Here is a 14,173-nt window from a genome sequence, read left to right as displayed (position 1 = left end):
GGGTTGTATAAACTATAACCTGTTTTATGTCTTGTGACGTCAACTGCAATGGTTTCTCCCAAGCAGGAGCTGGAACAGCTCATTCGCTTCTGTGTCAAGCCCCCTTCTCCACAGCTCCTCTCCAGTCTTTCCCCTTACTACAAAGCTTTCTAATTCAAATCATGTATAAAAGGTAACAGTCAAACTTCTTTTCAACCAACTAAGATGCAGATGGCCAACAGACCATCTTTAAATGCACAACAAAAAGGACACAAAGCGCAGTTTTGTAAGGATGAACTTACCATAACAGTAGATGTTTGAATGATCACTGCTCCTATAGAATTAGTTATATGGATTATATCCTGCTAAAGCTACAACAGCCGGCCAGCTCACAAAGCTTCAGGGCACCTCCCACACACAGAAACTGTCAAGGTACTTGAGCTGAGCTGACTACAAGATGAGTCTGGACATGAAGTCTTTCAGAGCTTTCCTGCCAGCAGTGAGGGAGGGAGACTGATTCCTAAAAGGACAGTACTAGGAAAAACAGAAAAATGAATGCACACACCATGGCATAAAAAACACAAAAAAAAGGGGGATGAAAGGAGAGAGCAGCTACTGCAGCAATGATCATTCGAACATCTACTGTTATGGTAAGTTCAACTTACACAACTGTACTGTGTTCATCATACTGATCACTGCTTTCATTGCCTTAGCTATATGGGTAGATTACCTTAGCTAACTATATTTGGGAGGTGGAAGAAGAACAGTCCAGGAGCCCCTGGAGAATTTTTGATCTGGACATAGAGAAAGAATCAATTTTAGAGTGCTTTGTAAAAGAATATGTATAGGACATAGCAGCCTCTAGAATACTTTTAGAACACAACCCTTTCCAAGAAGTCATAGATGAAGCCAAGGCCCTGGAAGAGTAGGTCTTGATCCTGCCTGGAATATTTTTGATATGGTGAGTATAGCAAAAGGTAGCCTTAGACAACCATTTGGAAATGGTCTGTTTTGACAAAGGTTGTCCTTTCCTCGTGCCTTCCCAAAAAATGAACTGATCCAAAAATCTGAAAAATTTAGTTTTGTCACCATAATACTTGAGTTATCTGTGGACATCCACTGTATTAAGTGTAGATCAGTGTGTGATATACCTTTAAGAAGCTTTCCATTTTGAGTGAGCAACCAGAGTGAGTATGTAATCAGTCAATTAGTTAGATAGTTCATTTAAGTTTAATGTTTCTGCCACTCACCCTGATGCATTTGTATACAATAAACTACTTAAACGAACACCCAAGCCTCAACGTCTTCTTAATGCACATAAGAGCAGCAATGTGGTGTCAGAATGGGATTCAGAGTTGCAGCCATAAGGCAATCGGTTAAAGTTGGAGGAATATACAGGAGTTGATCGTCCCTACTGCTCAAACAACTCACAAAACAGGTCAGAAACAAATTGCAGGTACTAAAACTTGCTTAAACAGTTTATTTTGCTATAAATATAAAATGAAGCACTCAGAAAGCTCAAAACGAATTTCTTATTAAACAAAATGTCTGAAACTGTGACATATTGATAAAAATATTAAAAATAATTAACAAAAATGTTTGAAACAATATCCAAATTGCATAAAATGTACAAAAAGGGAAAATGACCATTTTTTTTTGCTATGTGCTATTTTTTCATATTAACTAAAGCTATTCAAATATCCAAAGTGTAGAAAGTGTTTGCAAGTGTGTGCAGTACTACCATGCAGTTATTTCACAAGGTAAAGTTGTTTCAAAGCATATTTTGCAAAATACAGTTATTTCAATGCATAGTTCGCAGAGTACAGTATTTCAAAGAGTTTACTGTGCATCTGAGTATTATTACAAGTACTTGGTGTGTGTGTGAATGTTCGTACAATAATTACGAGGGCCATTTTGCATTGTGTTTTACTATAATCTGTGGGAATGGCACCAGGATTTCGCAGACCCATACTGCTTGCGTTTGACAACAATATTGCAGAAAATCAGTGTGTGTTTGAGCAGGAATATAATATTTTCATACAGGATGCCTTTTCTGACAAAGATGCATGTAGCAAAGGCATTTATTCTGCTTAATTTAATTGGTTCTGAGGCCACTGAAAGAGAGTGTTAATTTGTATATACACCTGCTGAGTTTGCAGGGGGGGGGGGTGACTGCCATATAGTGGTACCAGCAGAAACAAGTGAAGTCAACGAGTGCTTAAAAAGTAAATTTAGAGAAATGCATAACCTTCAAATGAATATTATAATGGAAAGGCACTTATTTTATACAAGGGATCAAAAGCCTTGTGAAACTTTTGCAACATAAATAACCGACTTGAGAAACAAGGCTAAAACATGCAGACTTGGTGATTTGAGAGAGAAGTTGATAAAGACAGGCTTGTGTGTGGTATTTATAATGACACAGTGAGAAAGATTTTGCTTTAAGACAGTGACAATGTTGAATAAGGCCATTGAGATTTGTCAGTTATACGAGCTTACAGAAAAGCACACAAGTATACTTATAAATAAGCAGAGATAAAGCTCATGTTGATAGTATGCAGCACGTAGTTAAAAGAAACAGGACCAAGCACATGGCAGCTAGTGGAGGTCCTATAACAGTCCCAGGGAAACCTCGAGTCTTTCCAGCAAATTCCAGAGCATGCTCAGTGAAGCATAAGGGTGAGTCAGCAAAGTCAAAAGATGTAACCCCACCCAGCTTCATAGTCTACTGTCATAATTGTGGTGGAAATCACGAACCCAAAAGAGAAAAGTGCTTAGCTTTTGGTCAGCAGTGTCATTCTTGCAATAAGTGGAATCATTCCACTGTGCCAACTTAGTCTCCTCAACTTAATACTTTCCTGCGGCTCATGTGGCTCGTACAGCTGCCCGTTGGCCATACACAAGTATCACCCCTTCTACAGACACATCACAAGAGAACCACTCCACTCTGCCAACTTAGTCTCTTCCACTTAATAGTTGTATGTAGTTACTGCATTTCAAATATACATGGTTTAATAAAGTACCCTCTTGTGTTTAAAGCTCTGTGGCGTGCACACCAAGCCAAGAAATTTGCTGTGCACCGCCCCCCCCCCACTCTTCTTAAACTCTCCTACTAATTTCTATACAAAATAAGTGACACTACAGATAGTATAGCTTTGTTTGTACAGGGAAAATGTATTATTTCTTTCTTCTTTTGTAACCACACAAGCTTAATATCCTTAGCTCTTACCCAGGTCAAACTCCTGTATAACTGATTTTTTTTTGCATTGATCTCTCCAGCCTGGCTCTTAGACCCTCCCCTACCCTTGTACCTCTATGTTCATAACCACACTCTTCTACTTTGTCACTATGCAGGCAGGTTCCTACATACCCCCCCCCCTTGCTTCCTGCAGAGTTAACAAATATTTCTCCAGCTGCCTGTTGCCATTTTTAAATTCTTCATTGCTACTACAACATTCACAGTCCATGCCTAGCACAGTGTGCTTGCCTCGTAAGTTTGACTGCTTATTTTTCCTACCCTACACAACTTATTTTGTATTTTTGTTATCCTATGCAATTAACTGGTGACTTTTTCTTCCAGTATGTTGCTTGCAGATTGAGTTTGTGAAAAACAACTCAATAGGCAGTTAACCGAGTTTGATGGTTACTGCTTAGTGAACTCAAAGGAGTTTGACTGTTTCTGGGTTAGTGACTGCATATTAGCACCTACCTTTGATTAACTACTGTTAAAGAAACCCAATTGAGTTTCTTTTTTAATGTTTTTGTTTAAAGAACTGAATGGGGCACTAGTGTTTCTGGGTTTGTGACAGCAGATTTGGGCTTATCTGCGTTTCGCTATTGTTAAAAGCACCAAAGTGATATTGAATTTTACTGTCTAATGACCTCAAAGGAGCTTGTCTATTTCTGGGATAGTGACAACATAGTAGTGCTTACCTTTTACCTGGAGTCTGTTCCAATACATTTTCAGCCTGTTTGATGCTACATTAAATGTTCTGCACCTCACTAGAGCGTACTAGTTTAGCCATACAATATTGATGTATTACTGCTGCACACATTACCTTCCCGTATTATCTCAATAGAACGTACCTTCTACGTGAATCACGCATCTGCAGTTGATTATGCTGATTTACGTGATTAATGTCTAGCCTAATTTCCAACCTGTTTCTTACTATGGTGCCAATAAAACTGAAATGGTAGTTGTAATGCATTATATCCAGTTCTGTTTCACTCTGAAATCCCTATTTCACCTTCAATCACTTAACTTTCACTTCTATGTTTTTTCTATTTAGTCCTGCAGTTCATGTGACTCGTACAACTGCCTGTTGACCATACACAAAAATCTCCCCTTCTACAGACATGTAACAAGAGAACCATTCCACTCTGCCAACTTAGTCTCCTCAACTTAATACTTGTATGTAGTTATTGCATTTCAAATATATATGTGTTAATAAAGTAGCCTCTTGTGTTTAAAGCTCTATGGCATACACAACAAGCCAGGTCATTTGCTGTGGTCCCACATACCACTTTTTTTAAACTCTCCTACTAATTACTCTACAAAATAAGTCACATTACAGTTAGTATAGCATTGTTTGTGCAGGGAAAAGGTATTATTCTGTCTTCTTTTGTAAACACATAAGCTTAATATCCTTAGCTCTTACTTGAGCCAAACTCCTGTATAACTGATTGTATTTTTTTTTTTTTGCGGTGATCTCTCCAACCTGGCTCTACCCGTTCCGTTCACCCTCACTTCCTTCGGGTTCACTCCTCTCCCCTACCCTACCCCCATTCCCTCACACTCGGTCTTTTCATTTATAGCTAATAGCACCACACCCCTTTCCTAATTCACCATTCATTCCTCATCCCCAACCCCTTCTACACCCCTCCTACCAGAGTAGCTCCTACTTTCGCCATCTCCCAAATCACCTCAAATCTCAAGGCTCTATAACTGTCATAGCTCCCCCCTCCCCTAATCTATACTACTCCACTTCACCTATTCTTTCACCTCCTCCCAATATGCTACACTACTACACTATTCTGCCATGCTTTCTCTACCTAGCCTGTAATGCCACTGACCTCCACAATTACAACATTAAATACTACTACTCCCCTACACAAACACATACCACTTCCCCAACTGCCACTTAAACCTTATAGTTACATCAGCCCACAACTATACTATAATTGTAACTCTCTTCTCTACCCTTTCAAGCATTCCTCATACCCTCACAGTTGCCCACATTCAGGAACCACTGTGTAATTACCAAACTTAAAAACCTACTGTTACACTTCCTAACACATATTAAATTACACGCTGATATCCATCCCTACCCAGGACCCAAGTGTGACTTCTCTCCAACTCAACAACACCCCCTCCATCTCCTTTTTTAATACTCCAAACCAAAATCTCACTGAATCAATGGTACATACCTCAATTACTTCCAAATCTGATTTACTAATAAACTTCAATCTCACAAGCTTTGTAAATAAAATTACTGAATTCCATGCTACCCTGGCCACCTACTCTCCAGACATAGCTGTTATAACAGAAACATAACAGTTAAAACCACACATCAAAGACTCTGAAATTATCTTCAACAGTTATAATATTAGACAAGATAGACTTACCAAAAGAGGTGCAGGTATAGCTGTTATGTTTAAAAAACTAAACTGTACTTTACCAGACACCTGCGGTGGTGCAGCGGTAGCGTTGTCGCCTCACAACAAGAGGTTCTCCCGTTCTATTCTCGGCTGGAGCACCTTCTATGTGGAGTCTGCATGTCCTTCCCGCGGTCGAGTGGCATTCGAAAGACATGCATTTGAACCTCGGGGGGGGGTGCCAGAACGAGGGACAACAGGGCACCAGAATGCTTATCTGCACCTTCCTGAGCTGATTTGCTCCAGCAGATGGACAACAGCCATACAGCCCCAGAGTGGGAAACAGCACTGTGGTCCATTTGTGTCAGGAGAGCCTCATCACCCATTCACTTCCCCTGAAAAGTAAGAACCAGATGGTAGAGACCTGGCCAGTCTGCTAATCCCACAGAGTTCCCCTTCCATTTTCAGGCTTGCAATAGTTATCACTTATGGACAGACTTGTGCTACCACACATGATCTCCAGACACAGTGGGTACACCACTGACTGGTTCTTCAACCAGCCAGGCTGCTGGCCATTCACTATTTGCTTCTGCAACATCCTATAAAGTGCACTGATGTTGTAATACTGCCTACTTTGAACCTGAGAGCTCCACTATCTCTGTCTTACCAGGAGAAGGACGATTCCTTACATAGCAAATGAAAAATTCATAAAATTTAAAACATCCATAAAAGAAATGTCTTCTCCTGAAGATACCAAAGGCTGAAGGGACAAGTTCCCATCAAAATCTTGAGAAGTTGGAGAATCACAAAACTCTTCTTCATTAGATGAGTTTGAGAAAGTAGTGTTTTTCCTTTTCTTTTTATCCTCTTGAATTTTCAAATGTCACTACAGAAATTCTTGTCTCTGCCTTCTATTAAAAGAATAACTTTCGTATGATAAAGTTACTGACCATGGGTCATTGTTGTCTCATCACTGTAATCAAAAGAATCTTGTAAAAATTAGGTGGAGTGGTGAGCCTTTCCTGGTTAAAAATCAAAATGCTAGGGTCATCCATCATTGTGGCCCTCAGAAGTATGACTACAAGATCTCATGGTGTTAACCAATAATAAAGGTACTGTAAGGTCTCATCTTTCAACAGCACTGAGGTCAGAAACGAGAATGCTTTTGATAACTTTACAACCTTATTTTGGTGAATTAACCAAGAACTAGTGCCCCACTCAGGACAGCAGCTAGAGGACATGAATTTAAGCTACTTTTGACAAGTTACTTTTGCTAAAGACTTTATATATTTTATATTATAGGTTCATAGGTTGATACTAGGCTATTGGTCCGATAGCCCTTATACACCTAGCCAAGAATTTCACCCATGTTCTCTCAAAGTCAGCACAGGTGGGTTCCAGGGGTTTATTTTCTGTTTCCCATCCAGTTGTCCAGGTTCCTCTTAAAGAGGGCTAGAGAGGTACTCTGCTTGACATGGAGAGGGAGTCTGTTCCACAGATGGGGGGAGTCTCTGGGACACAGACCTATCCCACCAACAAGTTCTATTAATGTCACAGACCAGGTTAAGGCCTTGCATGCGGGTTGTGTGAGTGGAGTTTGTCTTACGGATATGTAGCAACTCCATTACAGCTGGGTCTGAGCTGGCCTTGTATGCCAGACACAGGTCACTTCTGAGCAGTCTGTATGAGGCTTTTAGCCTGTCTGTACAGGATAAGTGTTTGAGACCCTGGATTTTCCTGTTCAGGAATCTCTGTGGTCTCTCCAACTGCTGCATGTGCTTGGCAATGTACATATCGAAGGGAGCATTGTACTCAATACTGGGTCTGATAAGGGATGAGTACAGAGATGTTATGACCTCCTTGTTCCTGGATGAAATACCCTTATTTATGAGGTGGGCCATATAGAAAGCCTTCCATACAACGGAGGCAACGTGTTGGTCGAAAGTCAGGTTGCTGTCAACCTGGGTGCCCAAGTCCCTCACGACTGAGTGCATGCTTAGTACATTGTTATTAATGTGATAATTAGTGGGGATGACAATTTCCCCAAAGGGGATAATGATGCATTTCTTGGCATTCAGTTTGAGGCCATGGTTCTGGCACCAGTCATTAGTTTGGGTAAGGCCCTCTTGGAGGATGTTCACACCACTAGAGGAATTTAAGACAGCCCCCAGCTTGCAGTCATCTGCAAACTTCGTCAGCCACAGACCACTGGTTTTGGTTTGCATCTCAGAAAAGTATATCCCAAACAGTAGAGGCCCCAAGACCAATCCTTGGAGTACACCACTCGCTATGGGTCTACTAGTAGAGATGTCTAGCCCTACCTTGACTGAGTGGGCTCTATCAGTGAGCCAGTTAGCTACCCATCTGTAGCATGCAGGTTGATGCCTAGCTGGGAGAGTTTATCTATTATGCCTGAGTGGGGAATAGTGTCAAAGGCTTTGGCTAGGAAAAGGTACATGGTGTTCAGTCTTCCCCTTGTCCATGGCTTTGGTGACCGCTTCAAAGAAGTCGACCAAATTTGAGTTGATATTGCTCATCAACCACCCCTGGTGTCCCTATTTTGAAAAGGAGTTGAAAGAAGGATATCTTCTTCAGCACAACATATAGGTATGCATGCTTTAAAGTTCTATTTCTGTTCTGAGTTTTCTACTAGACTACAGTGCAAAAAAGTACAGTTGTGTACACTTACCATAAGTGTAGATGTTCGAGTGTATTCACTGTTGCAGTCATCACATTTGGGTATCTGTTTGCAGTAGTCCTCAGTCAGCCTGATTATCAAAGTCTCATCTTCTGCCTCATCTTCCATGCCGTCAGGTAGTCAGGGGTATAAAGCATGCAGCCGACGCCATTATATCAGTTTTTCTTGCCCGAGATGTCAGGTGCCCCCCTGATGGGAAGCAATTTTATATATATATCTATACACACACACACACACACACAAGGTTATACCTCCAACAAAAAAGCAAATACACAGCAATCCAAAAAACTAGTAAATCCAAGCAAACTCCACGGAAAGGAGAATCAGGCCAACAAAATAATGTAAATGTAAATGTAAAACATGAACGTTTATTAACCACAGAGACCAAATAAATCAAGCACTTTCGCCTGGTTGATACCAGGCTTTATCAAGATAAAAAGTGAACAGTGTAGCATGAATTTTTAAATGTAACCCTTGTAGTCACATGATGTCTTAATTAATACATTGTATATTTAATCTAATAAATAATTAAAGAAACATCACTTAAAAAACATTTAAAAAGCAGTTTAAAACTTTTGTTAAATGAAAACCATACTTAATATATAATGTGTAATAAAAATCAAAATCAAAATAAACCTTTAAATATTAAAAATTAATTATAAAAATTATAATAAAGAAAATGCATGCTTGTAACACATGTCCTTGGTAGGGACACCTCTGAGAAAGGCTGTAGAGGCAGATGCAGCCCTGGTTGAGTGTGGTTTTATCCCCTGTGGGATAGGTTTTCCATGGTGCTTATAGCAGAAATGAATGCAATGGCCTATCCATTTAGAAATTGTTTGCTTTAAAATGGCCTTCCCCTCTGCCCCTGCAGAAATGCCACCAGCAGCTGTTCAGATTTCCTGAGAGGTTTATTCCTGTCCAAGTAAAATCTAAGCTGTCTGTGCACATCTAAGGAATGCAGTATCCATTCCTCTTTCTTCTGTGGATTAGAAAAGAAGGTTGGCAAATGAATGGACTGATTAAGAGCCACACTGGATACCACCTTGGGCATGAAAGAGGGATTGGTCCTGAGGGACACCCTGTCCACATGAAAGATGATGAAAGGCTCCACTGCCACAATGGCCTGTAATTCAGACACCCTTCTTGCTGAAGTGATTACTAAAAGGAAGGCTGTTTTCCAAGAAAGGAATTTTAACTCTGCACTTGCAGCTGGCTCAAAAGGAGGTAGAGTGAGTTTTTCCAATACAAAGTTAAGGTCCCAGGCTGGAGTTGGGGCTCTCCTGGGTGGTCTTAAGTTGTTGGCCCCTCTGAGGAACTGCTTGAGCAGTGGATGAGAGAAGATGGGTGGTTTTGTGTTGTAATGAGCTGAAATGGCTGAGGCATGGAATTTTGATGGACGAAAAGGAAAGGCCCTTGTGAAGCATCTCAGTTAAGTATTGAAGAATCCGAGGGTAAATTGGGTGCTGGTGTGCCCATCCCCTGAGTTTGGTTCCAGGAACAGAATCTTTTCCATTTTTCAGCATAATATTTCCTAGTACTATGCCTCCTTGCCTCCAGAATGACATCCAACACTTGTTTACTGAGGGATGGTAATGGAGAGATCAGGTAATTAGCCAAGCTGCTAGGTTCAGGGTTTCAATCTGAGGATGCAGAATCTGGCCCTCCTGCTGGGACAGCAGGGTAGGAGTCTGAGGCAGGTGCCATGTTGCCATCAGTGACACACTGTGCAAGAGTGGGTACCAGTGTCGGTGTGGCCAGTCTGGTGCAATCAGTATCGACCTTGGTTTGTCCTGTTTGATCTTTAGTAGTATCTTGGAGAAGAGAGGAGGAAAGGCATAAACTGATACATTTTTCCAGGTGAAGGACAGGGCATCCACTTTCCAAGCTTGTTTGTGTGGAGTCCTTGTGCAGAATTTGTCCAATTGGTAGTTCTATGGGGAGGCAAACAGGTCTATATCTGGGCTCCCCCATTTGTTTATCAACATGTTGAAAGTCTTTTGTTCCAGTTTCCACTCGTGTGGGTCCATGTGATTTCTGCTTAGTTCGTCTGCCAGTGTATTTAGCTTTCCTGGCTGGAATTGAGCCTGTAGATGCATTTATAGCTCAAGGATGTGTTCCACAGAGCCAAGGCTAGTCTGCAGAGGGGGTATGAGTGGGTTCCCCCCTGCTTGTTTTTGTACCACATAACAGTGGTGTTGTCCATCTTTACCATTAATTGTCCTAGAAGAATGTGGTCCTTGAAGGCTATCAGAGCATAGGAAGCAACTGGTGAAGAGTTACCATCTTGAATTTTGGGATCACCAAAAAGGTGTTTATTTTCTGGGTACCAGGAAAAGTCTTGAGTAGAAACCTTGTCCTCTTTCTTTTTCTGGGACAGTCTGAAGAGAGAGAGAATAATTGCTTTTGAGCCTCTGTCCACTGATTTGGGGGTAGATCTGGCCAACCGTTTGGGGTTGGTAACATGTGGAAGTGGAATCTGTATCCTTGGGGAAAATATATTTAAAACCCATTTGTCCTGGGTAATGAGTTCCCAGTTTTTTGCCTGCAGAGCAATCTTTCCCCCTAAAGGAGCAGTCAGTTGAGAAGGGCTTGGAAGTTTTAAGGTTAAGTCATTGAGACAGTTTATCATAGGGAGGAGTCTTACTACTCCCTGATTTGGAAGTGGAAGCCCCCCACTGCTTAGTCCTGTGCGTACCTTGGGAATGAAGCCTGGGTGTTCTGCTGGTTCTGGGTTTGGACTGAGAAGCCTGGAAGAGGCAGGAAAGGACCAGTTCTTAGAGGGACAATGCCTACTAAATCTTGAAGGCTGTACTTGTAGGAATTCTAACAGTTTGCATAGATTTAGCATTTTCCTCCATCTTTTTAAGTACTACTACTGCTTTGCTGCCAAACAGGCGGTCCTGATTTAAGGGAGCATCCAGCAATTTAGCTTTAACATGATCTGGCAAAGACTGCTCTTTAAGCCAAGCATGCCTTCCAAGTACAGACCCAGTGACAGCAGCCCCACAAGATGCCTCTAGTGAATCAAAAACCACATTGCAAAGTATGTTTTCCAACTTGTTCATAGGTTCATACTAGACTATCAGCCCTAGGGCATTTATAAGCCTAGCCAGAGTGTGTTTGGCTTTCGCCATCCATTTTAAATTAATTTTGCTATGCCCTTTTTCGAGGTTAGTATACTGTGCCTCTGTCTAACAGTAACACAGAAGTGATACCCGGGGTAAACCTACGATCTCCCATCCACTCATCAAGATTCCTCTTGAAGAGAGTCAGTGAGGGACTCTGCCTAACCTGGACTGGGATTTTATTCCAGAGTGAAGGGAGCCTCTGGGTTATGAATCTGTCCCTCCAGCATGTCCTATTTATTTCATTGCTGAGATTCAAGTCTCTCGAGCACGTAGCCCGATGGGATTTGGATTTTATGAGGTGCAGCATGTCCATTAATTCCGGGTTGGACATGGCTTTACACGTCAGGCACAAATCGCCTCTGAGCAGGCGGTATGCCACTGAGTAGAGCTGGAGTTTCTTTTCAGCAGAATGCATTAAATCCTTATTTTCATCACAGTCAGGAATCAGCATCAATTTCTGTTTAAGCAATCCAATAAAATGCTGCTGATATTTTAACATATGAAACTGACAGTTTAAGGCCCTAATGGCCAAGGTTGCAGAAGTGTATACCTTCTTACCCCATCTATCCAGTGCCCTAGAATCGCTATCAGAGGGGGTAGGATTTTTGGCAGTAGTAGCCTTAATGCCCTTGGGTCCCTGTGAAATGGTCTCAGGATCCGCAGTAGGATTTTTAAAAAGAAACTTGTGAGAGTCAGGAACCTGGTAATATCTATCAGGTTTTCCGAGAGCAGGAGGTAAGGAGTCAGGGGTCAAGCTAGATTCCGAAAAGGTATCATCAACAATGTCCAGTACAGGGGGGATAGCTAAAGGCCTGTGTTGGGGCAGGAGTAAGAAATCCCCAAGCCTCTTTTTAGAATCAGAGTAATCCTGGCTTTCCCAGCAAAAATGCTCCCTAAGAGTATGCAAGGTTTCACCAAAAGAGAAATCCTCTGGAGGGGAAGCAGAGGGACTAGAGTCCTCTGCATCAGAATCCTCATAGGTAGATAAAGGTAAATCCTGGTCATCAGAGGAAACAGAAATTTCAGAATCCTGATCAGAAGTATCATAAACAAATTCAGTCCTAGGTCTCTTAGAGGGGGAAGGTTGGCTTCTCCTGATTAAAGTAATAAGGTCTTCAGCCATTCTTATCATTTGTTTTTTAGGCATAGAGGCCTGACCATGCGGTCTGGGTGTTAGTTTTCTGGGCATGGATCGAGTTTTAGGCCTTGAAGAAGAAGATGGCATTGGTTTAATATGCAAGTCGTAGGCCTGAATACACCCTCAGAAGCCGGTGCCTGCACAGCGGCTCCGGACCAATCCAAGGTAGAGACATCCGCAGGTTCCACAGTTGAAGCATCTCTCTGCATACCGGACTCCGAATGGGTCTCAGCAGAGGCCTGCAAATCTGAAGTAGCAGGTATCAGGGGCTGCGAAAGCACCTCAGCGAACTGGCGACTAGCATAGGAGAAGCGTCATTGGCAGCTTTGGACCTAGGTGGCCTGTCTCTGTCTTTATCTTTGCGTTTTTTTCGGAATGTCAGTAGTCTGGTGGCTTACCGAAGACATATCTGGATAATTGAACCGAGTACCAAAATATTTAGAAGCGTAAATATACTGACGACGAATAGTTCGTTGTTTAAATAAGGCACAAAACCGACAGCAAGGTACGTCATGGTCAGGGCCTAGGCAAGGAATACAGTACAAATGAAAATCTTTATGAGGTATTTGCTTTCCACAAGAAATACAATTACTGAATTTTACTGACATCGGTTTAGAGCAAGAAAAAGTTTCCCCAATGGGGTATTTAGCTTTAAGAAGACTTCGGTTCTGAAACTCGAAATGAAAATTTCAGGAGTCGGCCGACCGGCACTTGTGAACTGCTTCTGCTTCAGGCACCGCACAGCAAGAAAGACTGATGTAATGGCATCGGCTGCATGCTTTATACCACTGACTACCTGACCGTCATGGAAGATGAGACAGCAACCGACGCAGGACCCAAGACTTTGATAATCAGGCCGACTGAGGGCTACTGCAAGCAGATAACCCAAATGTGATGACTGCAACAATGAAACACGAAGAACATCCTCTTGTCCATGTACAATAGCAAGCCAGTAAAAGATGGAAGAATGCAAACTACTTTGCCACAAAAAGGAAACCTACAACACAGAAGGAAAATCAAATGTCACTACAAACAAGAATAAAATCTGTATATATGGCATCCTAGTATAGCTATACAATGAAATGTCCTTTCCTATAACTAGAAAAGATAAAATCATGATTATAAAAAAAAATTAGTAAAGAATATAGTAGTCAGCTGTTACAGACAATTTCAAGTGTAATCAAAGTAATGTTAGGTGGCAATAATTGCATCCCATTTCCTGTTTTGCTTACCTGTCTTGCTCTTTTGGAAAAGAAAGGCAGATGACATTTCGATGCTGAAGCAGGTCTTGCAATACTTTACTGGCATCATCTGAGTGATGATCACTGACATCTCCTCCAGCTGGTACCTGTACTACATGGTCCCTCACTTTACAACCCTTTTAAAATAGAAATAGCAAAAACTGACTAAATTTAGCAACTTAGAAACATATGACAACTAAGTACAGCAGGCTGGTGGGTTGGTCCTCAGACCCATGAAAGAGTTTACAGTATGAAGACACAAACATTTTCAAATTCCTGAAGCTCTGTAGTTCTGTTATTGTGAGTGTGTCTGTCTGCAGATGGGAGGACCACAAACTATATTATGATATGTCTCGCACATGTAATCTTAATCATTTCCCTGAGAAATCTC

General features: G+C 41.5%; 1 protein-coding gene across 1 annotated transcript in view; it reads right to left on the bottom strand.

Annotated features, from left to right (window-relative positions):
• LOC122813118 (uncharacterized protein KIAA1841-like) overlaps positions 1 to 14,173 on the bottom strand; it is a 1,352,705-nt gene that overhangs the window by 641,348 nt on the left and 697,184 nt on the right. Inside the window, exon 8 of the mRNA XM_044085254.1 lies at positions 13,774 to 13,919. Coding sequence (XP_043941189.1) covers positions 13,774 to 13,919 — 146 coding nt within the window. The remainder of the gene's footprint in view (positions 1 to 13,773; positions 13,920 to 14,173) is intronic.

Source organism: Protopterus annectens, chromosome 1.part1 (assembly GCF_019279795.1).
Source record: "Protopterus annectens isolate FY-2018-M chromosome 1.part1, PAN1.0, whole genome shotgun sequence".
Lineage (NCBI taxonomy): Eukaryota > Metazoa > Chordata > Ceratodontiformes > Protopteridae > Protopterus > Protopterus annectens.
The sequence above is the reverse complement of the archived record's forward strand: the minus strand, read 5'-3'. Positions and strand labels throughout refer to the sequence as shown.